At 39.7% G+C, this 13,707-nt stretch overlaps 2 protein-coding genes across 2 annotated transcripts; both read left to right on the forward strand.

The window, feature by feature from the left end:
* Window positions 1–1,793: 1,793 nt before the first annotated feature.
* Window positions 1,794–7,699, forward strand: dhrs9 (dehydrogenase/reductase (SDR family) member 9). The gene is made up of 5 exons (XM_064975976.1): window positions 1,794–1,941; window positions 3,180–3,494; window positions 5,831–6,089; window positions 6,278–6,441; window positions 7,250–7,699. Exons 2-5 carry the CDS (start codon window positions 3,182–3,184, stop codon window positions 7,471–7,473), a joined length of 960 nt encoding a protein of 319 aa, XP_064832048.1. The 5' UTR covers window positions 1,794–1,941; window positions 3,180–3,181; the 3' UTR covers window positions 7,474–7,699.
* A 76-nt stretch (window positions 7,700–7,775) lies between these two features.
* rdh1 (retinol dehydrogenase 1) lies at window positions 7,776–11,891 on the forward strand. The gene is made up of 6 exons (XM_064975975.1): window positions 7,776–8,358; window positions 9,542–9,589; window positions 9,705–10,035; window positions 10,797–11,055; window positions 11,243–11,406; window positions 11,518–11,891. The coding sequence occupies exons 1-6, from the start codon at window positions 8,356–8,358 to the stop codon at window positions 11,772–11,774; spliced, it is 1,062 nt and encodes a 353-aa protein (XP_064832047.1). The 5' UTR covers window positions 7,776–8,355; the 3' UTR covers window positions 11,775–11,891.
* Window positions 11,892–13,707: the final 1,816 nt, after the last annotated feature.

The raw sequence follows: 13,707 nt of genomic DNA on the forward strand, positions 1-13,707 counted from the left end.
TGGTCTTGGCCATTGTGGAGAGGTTGGAGTCTGTTTGATTGAGTGTGTGGACAGGTGTCTTTTATACAGATTTGTAAGTAGGAAAACCTGCAAAATCGGCAGTGTATCAAATACTTGTTCTCCCCACTGTACATAGATACAATCAGAGATACATAACTCCCCAACCATGGACCAAATTAGGCTAATGTTAGATGAATTTAGTTCTTATGTGTTCATTAACCAATTCAATTAAACACTGTCCGTTTCTAAGAATTTGTAAGGTAATTTCTAACATGGAACAGAAAGTCCTTGTTCTAACTCTTCACTAAAACTACTAGTTATAGTTCTACGTTAAAGGTATACATCATTTAGTCATTATTCATAAAAATCCCATAACATCTGATGAGTGTCAGATCATAGTGTGAATGCATGGAGTTCACTTCTTAGTAAAAGGGCTCGTGAGCACCAACATGTGAAGTTCATATGAGCATGTCAAATTGGGTGTCAAATGAAAGCCAAGAGTTTATATTTTTGAGAAATTAAGCCATATATGCATTTTTCAACCATTTTCCAACCTAATAATTAGGAATAAGCAAAGGCTTTGATTTCTGGTCAAACAGATGGAAAAGTTTTTTTTAGAAAACATCTAGCAGAAAAGGTCTTAAAAGGTATTAGAAATACATCAAAACACAATAACGTTGAAGTAAATACCCCTGCCAACTAATATCAACACTTATATTTAGTTCTGGAGGAATGTTTCTGCTTTCTGTTAGTTTAAGAAACATTGCCTTGTGAATTGAGATTCTGTGTTTTTTCACATGTTCAGTGAAAAATTGTTAAAAGTAGTCCTTGTGCATAGAGTTATATGGTTTGTTCAACTTTGAAATCAATGACTTTTGTTTGGCATTCATTTTAAGTGTCAGTGCAATTCCGTTTCCATGGAATTGCCCATGTGTGGTTGAATGCCATAGGATATGCCATAGGGGTTGGCGATAAGACCAGGACTAGGCTAAGAGGTGACTTTTAGATTCTAATATTAAAAATGAGAAGATCACTTTGAATCTAAACATTGTCAATAAAGGTGGTAACTTGGAGCATTTTCAGTTAATGGGCCTTTTTGTTCTTTTCAAGTATACTTCATTAGCCCAACAACTACGTTTTTAAGGATGTGCCTATGACCACAAACCTTTCAACAGGAAAGAGTACACTCATCATTTCTTTGTTATAAATGATCTTAATATCTGACCAAACTCAGGTCTTTACAAAAGTCTGAATGGTTTGAGGTCAATAGCCGCGATGGCAGCTGTCAGGATAGACAGGAATTTGTATTGCTTTAGAGACGGTTATTAATTACCATTTGTAACTGATGATAAGTCATATCAAGTGGGATCTTGAGAGGGTTTGTTTGAGATGGCCTGTAATAAAAACAGGACTGGTCATTGTGAGTCATTCCACTGGGTGTCTCACAATGTAGCTAGAGTGACGACCCTGAATGAATAAGGGTAGTAATGCAAGATAGATCTATGATAAACATAGGCTATTATTATAGACAGATACCATCATGAAAACATTCTATACCAGCATACCCAGCACACCTGAATGGTAGGCCAGTAGACTTGGTGCAGTAGGTGAACATTTCAACACTGTCATGTTTACACTTCATTGGTGTTTACATATATATTTCACTCATCCACATAAATAGGTTGCAAATCGAACATTTGAAATTAATTACTGGTTTTCAGCTGTGGTTGAAGAGTAGTTACAGCTTTTATAACGTCCAGCAGATGGAGTACGTCGACCGTCCATAAAAAATGTGTTAAATAAAGTTTCTTCACACACCGGAAGGTGAAGAATACAGAGAAAATTAAAACTATTTTAGGACAAGGAATACAGTCATTGATGTTACACTATTACCAGCCACTCAACAAGCGTACTTAGGGGAGCACAATTCTGTCGCCTGGGGTAAGTTTCCAGTGTTTCTTTGCCATGTCTGAGAAAGGATATTAATCAAGCAGTTCAGTTTTTGATGAACATTAAATGTTAGGACAAACGTTAGTCGAGCTGATAAAGTTGCAGTTCGCTGAACAAGTGATTCATGTTTATCATCTTTCTAAGAATGGGCTAACTGCCTAGACGTGGTTATTGAAAAATGTGATGAAATATAACGAGGTGACTTAAAAAAAAAAAAAATTGGTCTTGGCGTCTGAATCTGATTTAATGTTCATATTTTATGCGTAGGTGTTGGAGGTCATTGCTGTCATGTGAGGCGCAAAGTTTTTTTTGTTTTTTTTTTACATTTTATATATATTTTAAATGTTGTTGTATGCAACAGGGGCTAGTAACGTAGATGTGGTATGAAGATTTCAGCCATTTATCCGAATAATTTTTGCTCAATATAAACTATCAGATAACCCATAGTGGTCAAAGATCATTCATGGTTAAAATGGTAAACAGGAGATCTTATCATTCGTTTAGATGTTATGTAGACAGTTTATGGTTTTGTTGATCCAGGGAATAGGGCAGGCTAATCAGTTTGGAGGAATAGTACTTTGATAATGCATCATATTTTGTAGCCAAGTTGATTTACCCATCAAGTTTCCATTAGTTCCATGCCTCACATGTTCAAATGGCTATGTCATCAGACTGTCTACTATATATTTCACTTGGAAATATTCTGTAATTACTGTAGGCAAGTTGTCCTTTGTCCTGGGCACTACACAGCTGATTCAAATGATCAAACTATCATCAAGCTTCAATGATTTGAATCAGGTGTGTAGTGCAAAGTCAAAAACAAAATTGTCACTCATTTGCGTCCCAGGGAACAGGATTAAGAAACACTGCTCTAGCTGTAGGATAGTCACTAAGCAGAACTTTCAGTTGCACACCGGGGAAATGTAAATAGACCTTGAATACTTAAACAAATGTTGTAGTGCCACACAGCAGATATGATATGAATTTGCTTCTAAAATCCAATTAAAATGAATGGAAATATATGGTTTGCAAAATAGTATCCTAAAGATTCTGCTGTTTTTGCCATTGGTCTGATTGCATTGATTTTTCTACTGGTTTGTGCTCCTTGGTAAAATAGAAGATGATATGCTCCCAATGAACCTTCAATTACATATCTTTGCAAAGAGAAAATGTTTATTTTTAATGTGATAAAATATTATGTTTACCTGAATGAACCTCTTTCCTCTCAGAAATGTTCCTGTACATTATTGGACTGGTGGCTTTTTGGTTTGTGTTCCGCTGGTACAGGGAACTCGCAAGAGTACCCAATAAAGGAGAGAAATATGTCTACATCACTGGCTGTGACTCTGGGTTCGGGAACCTTCTGGCCAGACACCTGGACAAGCTGGGCTTCTGTGTGATCGCAGCCTGCTACACTGAGAAGGGGGAGGATGAGCTGAAGAAGGTCTCTTCTGAACGATTGAACACAGTCCACCTGGATGTCATCAGCACTGACAGTGTCAACAAAGCAACAGCATTCATCAAAAGCTTGGTTGGGGAGAAGGGTGTGTGTCTTTTGAAGTCCAATTTAGCCAAATGTCGCAACTTTTTTGTAATACTTGGATATTTTGGTATTCAAAATATCCAAGTATCTAGACTGACTGTTGGTCTACTCAATAATTATAATTGCTATGCGTCAGATTAAACTGTTGCTATGGAATTTCTAACCACAAACATCCTAAAGGTCCAATGCAGCTGTTATCTCTATCAAATACTTACTGGGTAAGAATTAAGTACCTTACTCTGATTTTGTTTTTAAATTCAAATAGTCCAAAAGAAATAACTTGCTGCTTAGCAAAGAGCAATTTCTCAAGCAAGATTTTTGCTAGGATTGTCTGGGAGTGGTCTGAGTGGGGAGAACTGAAAACTAGCTGTTTTTGGTAGACTGGTTTGGATGTCACCGGACAGGCCAAAAACGCAATCCCACTAAAACAGTATTGACATTTCTTGCAATCTTTTCAAACAGCTCTTACACTAAAAGGGTATTATCATAATGTTTATAATTTCACAGTATTATTCCAACCTCAGTGTAGAAAAATATACAATTGAAGTCGGAAGTTTACATGCACCTGAGCCAAATACATTTAAACTCAGTTTTTCACAATTCCTGACATTTAATCCTAGTAAAAAATCCCTGTCTTAGGTCAGTTAGGATCACCACTTTATTTTACGGCTGTGAATGGTCAGAATAATAGTAGAGCATTATATATTGCAGCTTTGATGTCTTTCATCACATTCCCAGTGGGTTAGAAGTTTACATACACTCAATTAGTATTTGGTAGCATTGTCTTAATTGTTTCTGGGGTCAAATGTTTCGGGTAGCCTTCCACAAGCGTCCCACAATAAGTTGGGTGCATTTTGGCCCATTCCTCCAGACAGAGCTGGTGTAACGGAGTCAGGTTTGTAGGCCTCCTTGATCGCACACACTTTTTGTTCTGCCCACAAATCTTCTATAGGATTGAGGTCAGGGCTTTGTGATGGCCACTCCAATACCTTGACTTTGTTGTCCTTAAGCCATTTTGCCACAACTTTGGAAGTATGCTTGGGGTCATTGTCCATTTGGAAGACCCATTTGCGACCAAGCTTTAACTTCCTAGCGGATGTCCTGAGATGTTGCTTCAATATGTCCACATAATTTGAATTCCTCATGATGTCATCTATTTTGTGAAGTGCACCTGTCCCTCCTGCAGCAAAGCACCCCCACAACATGATGCTGCCACCCCTGTGCTTCACGGTTGGGATGGTGTTCTTCGGCTTGCAAGCAATCCCCTTTTTCCTCCAAACATAACGATGGTCATTATGGCCAAACAGTTCTATTTTTGTTTCATCAGACCAGAGGGCATTTCTCCAAAAAGTACGATCTTTGTCCCCATGTGCAGTTGCAAACCGTAGTCTGGCTTTTTTATGGTGGTTTGGGAGCAGTGGCTTCTTCCTTGCTGAGCGGCCTTTCAGGTTATGTCGATATAGGACTCATTTTACTATGAATATAGATACTTTTATACATGTTTCCTCCAGCATCTTCACAAGGTCCTTTGCATTTACATTTACATTTAAGTCATTTAGCAGACGCTCTTATCCAGAGCGACTTACAGATTGGTGAATTCACCTTCTGACATCCAGTGGAACAGCCACTTTACAATAGTGCATCTAAATCATTTAAGGGGGGGGGGTGAGAAGGATTAATTTATCCTATCCTAGGTATTCCTTGAAGAGGTGGGGTTTCAGGTGTCTCCGGAAGGTGGTGATTGACTCCGCTGTCCTGGCGTCGTGAGGGAGTTTGTTCCACCATTGGGGGGCCTTTGCTGTTGTTCTGGGATTGATTTGCACTTTTCACACCTAAGTACGTTCATCGTCTCCTTCCTGAGCGGTATGATGTCTGCGTGGTCCCATGGTGTTTATACTTGCATACTGTTGTTTGTACAGATGAACGTGGTACCTTCAGGCATTTGGAAATTGCTCCCAAGGATGAACCAGACTTGTAGAGGTCTACAAAAAATAAATTCTGAGGTCCTGGCTGATTTCTTTGGATTTTTCCAAGACATTTGTGGAGTGGTTGAAAAAAATAGTTTTAATGACTCCAACCTAAGTGTATGTAAACTTCTGACTTCAACTGTACATATAAAACACAGGAAAATCATGTGATTGACTGCACTGGGCCTTTTTAAGTTAACATTTCTCACTGTAAATTACCTCACTCCCATATGTTACAACTGGCATGTAAGCACTTGTTGACATTTGTAGGAATGTTTTCCTCCATCCTTCATTGTGACTACAGCCTGTGTCCTGCTGTGTGTGTGATTTTGTTTGTACAATATGGTCTGCCTTAATATTTTTTTTTCAGGTCTGTGGGCTGTGGTGAACAATGCTGGAGTCTCTGTACCATCAGGTCCCTGTGACTGGATGACCGTTGACGACTACAAGTCCATGTTGGATGTTAACCTTATTGGAGTCATTGGTGTGACTCTGAGTGTCCTGCCCCTCATCAAGAAGGCCAGGGGCAGGGTGGTGAATGTGGCCAGCGTGTTTGGGAGGATAAGCGCCTTTGGGGGTCCCTACTGTGTGTCAAAATATGGAGTGGAGGCTTTCAATGACAGTCTACGGTGCGAGGCCTGGCCTTTTGTCTAAGAATATACTGTATCAGGTTTATTTGAATGAGTTTGAGAATTGTAGCAAACTGAATAGTGATTCTCAGAGCATTATTATCTATGGCTCTGAGTTTATATGGATACTGTATTGCAGACATGTTTTAATGTTTGTTGTCGCACATTTTTTTGTTTTTGAATTCCAGGATGAACATGTCAGCGTTTGGAGTTAAAGTCCTGTGTCTTGAACCAGGATTTTTCAAAACAAGTGTGACTGATCTAAATCTCCTGAGAAAGAATGTGAAGACATTGTGGGATAATCTGTCTGAAGAAATCAAAGATCAATATGGACATGATTACCCAGAGAGAGGTACTGTAAAAAAATATATTGTTTACATTTTTTTTTTAAACAAACAAATATAGACATGAACCTGTGCATTGCGACTGTAGTGTGATTGACGCAAATAGGTTTATCAAAACCTGTGTGACAGAATGACAAGCACTCCAAGAACGGGCTGACAGGGATTTCCCAGGGCAAATGAACTGGGCAAGTTAAGTCTGCCTTTGACGTCAGCTTGTTCAAATCAAATTTTTATTTGTCACATACACATGGTTAGCAGATGTTAATGCGAGTGTAGCGAAATGCTTGTGCTTCTAGTTCCGACAATGCAGTAATAACCAACAAGTAATCTAACTAACAATTCCTAAACTACTGTCTTATACACAGTGTAAGGGGATAAAGAATATGTACATAAGGATATATGAATGAGTGACGGTACAGAGCAGCATAGGCAAGATACAGTAGATGGTATCGAGTACAGTATATACATATGAGATGAGTATGTAAACAAAGTGGCATAGTTAAAGTGGCTAGTGATACATGTATTACCTAAGGATGCAGTCGATCATATAGAGTACAGTATATACGTATGCATATGAGATGAATAATGTAGGGTAAGTAACATTATATAAGGTAGCATTGTTTAAAGTGGCTAGTGATATATTTACATTTCCCATCAATTCCCATTATTAAAGTGGCTGGAGTTGTCAGTGTGTTGGCAGCAGCCACTCAATGTTAGTGGTGGCTGTTTAACAGTCTGATGGCCTTGAGATAGAAGCTGTTTTTCAGTCTCTCGGTCCCAGCTTTGATGTTAATGGAGGTAATACCTTTCTTCCAGCAAATGTGACATTGGAGAAGAATGTTGCGACGTTGCTGGATGGGGACCTGATGAAGGTTGTGAGCTGCATGGAGCACGCCATCTCTGCTCTCCACCCTCGGACACGCTACTCACCTGGCTGGGATGCCAAGTTCTTATGGTTGCCAATGTCCTACCTGCCAACTTGGATCGCTGACAAAATGCTCTTAAAAGATATGGCCAAACCAACAGGATCTATTCTTTAATGTTTATGGTTGTCTGACCAAAAGTAAGAACAAGTCTTTATTTACACCCACGGGACAGCAAGAAAAATGCCATTTTTTTCAGATGAGAAAAAAGCATTGCATTTGATTCAACCAATGAATGAAAAACGAACAAACTTAAACAGAGTTGGGATTTGCGTTTTGTCTAATCACATTTTGAATTTGTATGGCGTTTCACTGGTCTGATAATAAAATTGAATGGAAAGAGTTTGTGGTTTAGAGGATGTTTTCATTGTGTCCACTTGATACATACAGTAAATTGTATTCTGTCTCTAGACCATAAATCCAAACTCTAGTCTAGATCTACTCGGGCTGGGTTTCTGTATAAGCACTTTGTGACATCTGCTGATGTAAATATGTATAAATACATTTGATTGGCTTATAGCTACCCAATCTCATTGAAGGATACAACCAATAGTTGTTTCCCAGGTTACTAAGGAGAGATGGCTGCTGCTGATTATAGTATTATGTGCATTCTACTTTACCTGCTCTGGCTCCCTTCTTCTCATTCATTGGTCTTGAACAACGTCCCACTTACACTGCTCTGCTCAATGATACTGTGTGACTTTGCAGAATGGAGTGCACCTTCAAAAGAAAACCATGAGTGCCCTAGCCCTAGAGGCAATCGGATGAAAAAGGATGCATTTACCAGGACTATTATGGTCATGTAAACCATTGAAGGTCAATGGGACATATTACACAATCAAGCAGCACAGACCTTCGACACGGCTCCCATTCTGTAGCCCCTCGTAAAGTCATTTTATAGTAGCCACTGGGAAGCACGTAGGTTGGACTGCAGAACAAACTCCATTCTGCTTTTTTTTTATATACTGGATTGAGAAAACGCCAAACTTGCAAGTAGCCATGGTAGGTCCAATGTATAATTTACATTACAGAAGATGTTGTATAGGATGCAAAATGTCCATAAATTCCTGGATTTTTCAGAAATCCTAGAATTTGGGGAAACGAACGAGAATTTTGTAACCCTAATCCCATGCAAGTGTAAGCAGTAATAATGTTCCACCCTTTTAATGGTCAATTGTGAACAAATTGAATTCAACACAACATACTTATTGCATTTGTGAATATAGGTTTATGTATAGTTGTATGGGTATATATTATACATGTTTACATAAACATAACACTACCAGAAATAAATGACCTTTAACCTTGTTGACAACAGTGTGTGGACTTGTACATTATTTACTTTACAACAGTGTTTTGGTACACATTTAGGAGAGACCAGGAGGCCATCTGGTGGTTAGATAAGCGCTATTACAGTTGTTTGCCATTATACTGCTATGATAGAATAGTGTCACGATGAGAAAACCAAATCGACTTAGCCTACTGTATGATTTATAGCAAATTCTTCCTATCAAAAAACAAAAGCTTCCTAATCAAATGTTTACTCTCATTGGATATACCTGTGGCTTGCTACCATTAATTTCAACTGCGGAATCAGAAATAATTATTGAAAAAGAAGGGTTGTAGAATTTAGAAGAATTGTAGAATTTTCTATTCAGCCACGTTCTCTCAAACCAGAAATACGCTTTTAGGTATTATCTTTCAACCTGCCAGACATGTATACTATGTCAAATGAAAAGCTGTGAGCTGCTTGCAGCCAAGTTTGCTTATGACCAGGTGACTGCTGTGATTATGGCAAACTAATAATATAATCCTTCAGGTGTGTACCAGTTCTGTAAGCAAGATAGACAAGGAGTATGGCGATGGAGGACACAGACAAACAACTGCATATGAAAAGAAACTGAATAATTATACTGTAGGCCTACTCTAAACACGAAGCTATTGTCTTAATTTGAAAACTCAAATGATTTAATATGGTTCTTTAGAGCCTATTCCTCTTTATCAATATAGTTATGCTGTTTGTATTATACTGGCAAACATGTCAACTTTTCAAATGAATGAGTAATTGGAATACGAATGGATGAAGACTCAGCTTTCTCTGGTGTAAGTGTTTTGAAGGAAAGACAAGATGATAATATGTTATTGAAAAGGTACCATTATATAACTGAAATGTGACTCCCTACAGGTCTTTCCTGTGGTGTCTGAAGAGAATATTCTATTAGATTTTTTTCAGGTGAGATTGATACAGTTTCTTATCTTTAATAACTTTATAACATTACTTTCTTTATTACATTGCTTGATTGATTATGCAAGAAATAATGTTGTCATTTTATGCGTGTCTGTTTTAGGCAATCCTATCACACTTGGCTCTATCCTGCATACTAATTTCAGTTACAGCCATAGCCATCGCCTGGTTTATTAGAGATTCGTTCAAAGTTGAAGATTTTGACCAGAAACATGTGTTTATCACGGGCTGTGATAGCGGATTTGGAAATTTGGTGGCAAGGCAGCTTGACCAAAAGGGGTTTCATGTAATAGCCGCATGTCTCACGGAGAAAGGTGAATCGGAATTGAAGGCTGCGGCCTCTCCCAGACTGAAGACAGTTCTGTTCAATGTTACCGACAGTCCGAGCATCGAGAGTGCGGTGGAGTTTGTGCGCGCCGAGGTTGGAGAGCGAGGTAAGTGAGGAAGGCAGCATGGGGGTAGATAGGGTGCCAGTCAGAGTCGAGCACCGGGTGAGATAAAAATGAGATAGGGGTACTTTACTAACCGAAACTGACCCATACATCTGCATATTTTCAAACCACTATCACCTTGAGAGCTGCTGAGGAAACATCTAGAAAGCCTACCGTAACATTATCTAGACACAGTGATAAGAACATTGACAAACTTTTGTTAGTCACCAGACAAGTTTACTCTGAATCACATAAATGGTCTATGTGATTTGAATTAGATGCCAAATTGGAATAGTCTTGCTTTAAACAATAAACACTAAAACATATTGATTTATGGCTATCCCAAGCTTTGAAATATTACTACTGCACTTACTGTAGCCCAACCCATTTAGAATGAAATATTTGGTGCAAGATCCACAATCATGTCATGCATCCTTTACATCTTTCCACAAGCAGATTAGTGAATTGAATATTTAAGACACCTTTGCTTCACATATCCAGCCCTGGTTAAAGATGAATTAATTGCCTTTTAAAATTCCCAGAATTCATCTAGCTATTGATAGGACACATATTGCAGTAGGGGGCATCACTCTAGGATTACATGTAGTAGAAAAGAGTGTGTGTTATACTGCAACTGTTCTGTAGAGAAACTGTAGTATCTCTTTCTACCCACATTTCTCATCATATAAGAGTACTCTAATACTTGATAATGCTGTATCACATGTCGTTATTGTAGGGAATCTCCTTCCCTCTCTGTATCACAGGTCTCTGGGGGCTGATCAACAACGCTGGGAGGTCCACACCTATAGGCCCCACTGAATGGATGCAGTTGGAGGACTTCAAGAAAGTTCTAGATGTGAATTTAATAGGTCTGATTGACGTGACCCTGAAGCTCCTCCCACTCTTAAAGAAGGCTCAAGGAAGGGTGGTCAATGTTGCCAGTATCCTGGGGAGGCTTGCCCTCAACGGAGGAGGCTACTGCCTATCTAAGTATGGTGTGGAGGCCTTCTCTGACAGCCTTAGGTACGGTGGCATTGTTTTACAGTATAATGAACTCAGTAAACTAGGGATTGATTTCCAAGCATTCTATTACGGAACTGGAACTGTGCGACGCTGTGCAGGGTAGATTCGCACCACAGAGTTATTCATAGATTTAAGCATCTTAGAGTATTAGCTAGATAACGACTAAGCTGCTTGCTCTTATGTTCAGGCGGGATATGCAGCATTTTGGTGTAAAAGTGAGTATCATTGAGCCTGGTTTCTTCAAGACGGGTGTGACCAGGCTGGACCTCATTGAAGCAGACCTGCAGAGACTGTGGAACCGTCTCCCTGAGGAGGTCAAGCACTCATATGGACCCAAATTCTTTGACGAATGTGAGTAAATACTGTGTACTGTATGTTTTTTTTTTAAATGGTTGAGTGATGTCATTACAATGCTGAAACGTTCATGTCTGATTCTCATCCATTTCCTGTGGTCTATTACAGATGTAAAAGCTCAGGATTTCTCCATGGGTCTCCTGTGCAGTTCAGACATCTCCAAGGTGACCAGTTGCATGCAGCATGCCCTTACAGCCCGCCACCCGCGGACCCGCTACTCACCTGGTTGGGATGCTAAGCTCATCTGGATCCCCCTGTCCTACCTCCCTGCGTTCATAGCAGACTTCACAGTCGCTGTTCTACTTCCTGTCCCCAAAGACGACAGAAAGAGCCATGCAAACCAAGTGGGTGTGGCAAACACATGAGCCACTGGACTCTTTCCTTTATCAATCACATCTATGATGCGTTTTAGATTGATTTATATTCATGATTTGCATTTCAAGGATGTTGATACTACACTGAATAAAAATATAAGTGCAACATGTAAGGTGTTGGTCCCATGTTTCATGAGTTGAAATAAATCCCCAACATTTTCCATTCGCACAAAAAAAGCTTATTTCTCTCTATTTGTTGTGCGCAAATTTGTTTACATCCCTGTTAGTAAGCATTTCTCCATTGCTAAGATAATCCATCCACCTGACAGGTGTGGTATATCAAGAAGCTTATTAAACAGCATGATCATTACACAGGGGCACCTCGTGCTGGGGACAATAAAAGTCTGAGGAGTATTTCTTCCAATAATGAAGCCATTTTGCGGGGAAAAATACATTCTAATTGTCTGGTCCTGGCTCTCCAGTGTGTGAGCCTGGCTGCTCAATGGGTGGGCCTATACCCTCCAAGGCCCACCCATGGCTGCACCCCTGCCCAGTCATAGGAAATCCAAAAATGTGAATTTATTATACACTATAGATATACACAAGTATGTGGACACCCCTTCAAATTAGTGGATTTGGCTATTTCAGCCATACCCGTTGCTGACAGGTGTATAAAATCGAGCACACAGCCATGCAATCTCCATAGACCGAAATTAGCAGTAGAATGGCCTTTCTGAAAAGCTCAGTGACCTTCAACGTGGCACTATCATAGGATGCCACCTTTCCAACAAGTCAATTCATCAAATTTATGCCCTGCTCGAGCTGCCCCGGTCAACTGTAAGTGCTGTTATTGTGAAGTGGAAATGTCTAGGAGCAACATCGGCTCAGCTGCAAAGTTGTAGGCCACACAAGCTCACAGAACAGAACATTGCCTCTGGAAGCAACGTCAGCACTGTTCATCGGGAGCTTCTTGAAATGTGTTTCCTTGGCCGAGCAGCCGCACACAAGCCTAAGATCACCATGCGCAATGACAAGCATCGGCTGGAGTGGTGTAAAGCTTGCCGCCATTGGACTCTGGAGCAGGGGAAACGAGTTCTCTGGGGTGATGAATCACGCTTCACTATCTGGCAGTCGGATAGACGAATCTGGGTTTGGCGGATGCCAGGAGAACGCTACCTGCCCCAATGCATAGTGCCAACTGTAAAGTTTGGTAGAGGAGGAATAATGTTTTGGGGCTGTTTTCCATGGTGCGGGCTAGGCCCCTTAGTTCCAGTGAAGGGAATTCTTAACCCTACACCATACTTTCATTAAAGATGTCCTTGTTTTTGAAAGAAAAACATTTTTTTGTACATAAAATAACATCAAATTGATCAGACATACAGTGTAGACATTGTTAATGCTGTAAATGACTATTGTAGGTGGAAGCGCCTGATTTTGTATGGATTATCTACATAGGCGTACAGAGGCCCATTATTAGCAACCATCACTCCTGTGTTCCAATGGCACTTTGTGTTAGCTTATACAAGTTTATCATTTTAAAAGGGTAATTGATCATTAGAAAACCCTTTTGCAATTATGTTAGCACAGCTGAAAACGGTTGTTCTGATTAAATAAGTTAGAAAACTGGCCTTCTTTAGACTAGTTGAGTATCTGGAGCATCAGCATTTTTGAGTTCGATTACAGGCTTAAAATGGCCAGAAACAAAAACTTCTGAAACTCATCAGTCTATTTGTGTTCTGAGAAATTAAGGCGAGAAAATGCCAATAAGCTGAAGATTTCGTACAACGCTGTGTACTACTCCCTTCACAGAACAACACAAACGGGCTCTAACCAGAATAGAAAGAGGAGTGGGAGGCCCCGGTGCACAACTGAGCAAGAGGACAAGTACATTAGAGTGTCTATTTTGAGAAACAGATGCCTCACAAGTCCTCAACTGGCAGCTACATTAAATAGTACTTGCAAAACACCAGTCTCAATGTCAACA

Source organism: Oncorhynchus masou, chromosome 10 (assembly GCF_036934945.1).
Source record: "Oncorhynchus masou masou isolate Uvic2021 chromosome 10, UVic_Omas_1.1, whole genome shotgun sequence".
NCBI classification, from domain to species: domain Eukaryota; kingdom Metazoa; phylum Chordata; class Actinopteri; order Salmoniformes; family Salmonidae; genus Oncorhynchus; species Oncorhynchus masou.

Bases quoted from the DNA above. Each gene is read 5' to 3' on its own strand.
- dhrs9 (XM_064975976.1), top strand. From the start codon at position 3,182: ATGTTCCTGTACATTATTGGACTGGTGGCTTTTTGGTTTGTGTTCCGC. The intron at 3,495-5,830 runs GTGTGTGTCTTT...TTTTTTTTTCAG, and splicing joins AAGCTTGGTTGGGGAGAAGG to GTCTGTGGGCTGTGGTGAAC. The intron at 6,442-7,249 runs GTACTGTAAAAA...CCTTTCTTCCAG, and splicing joins ACATGATTACCCAGAGAGAG to CAAATGTGACATTGGAGAAG.
- rdh1 (XM_064975975.1), top strand. The intron at 10,036-10,796 runs GTAAGTGAGGAA...TCTGTATCACAG, and splicing joins CGCCGAGGTTGGAGAGCGAG to GTCTCTGGGGGCTGATCAAC. The intron at 11,407-11,517 runs GTGAGTAAATAC...GGTCTATTACAG, and splicing joins ACCCAAATTCTTTGACGAAT to ATGTAAAAGCTCAGGATTTC.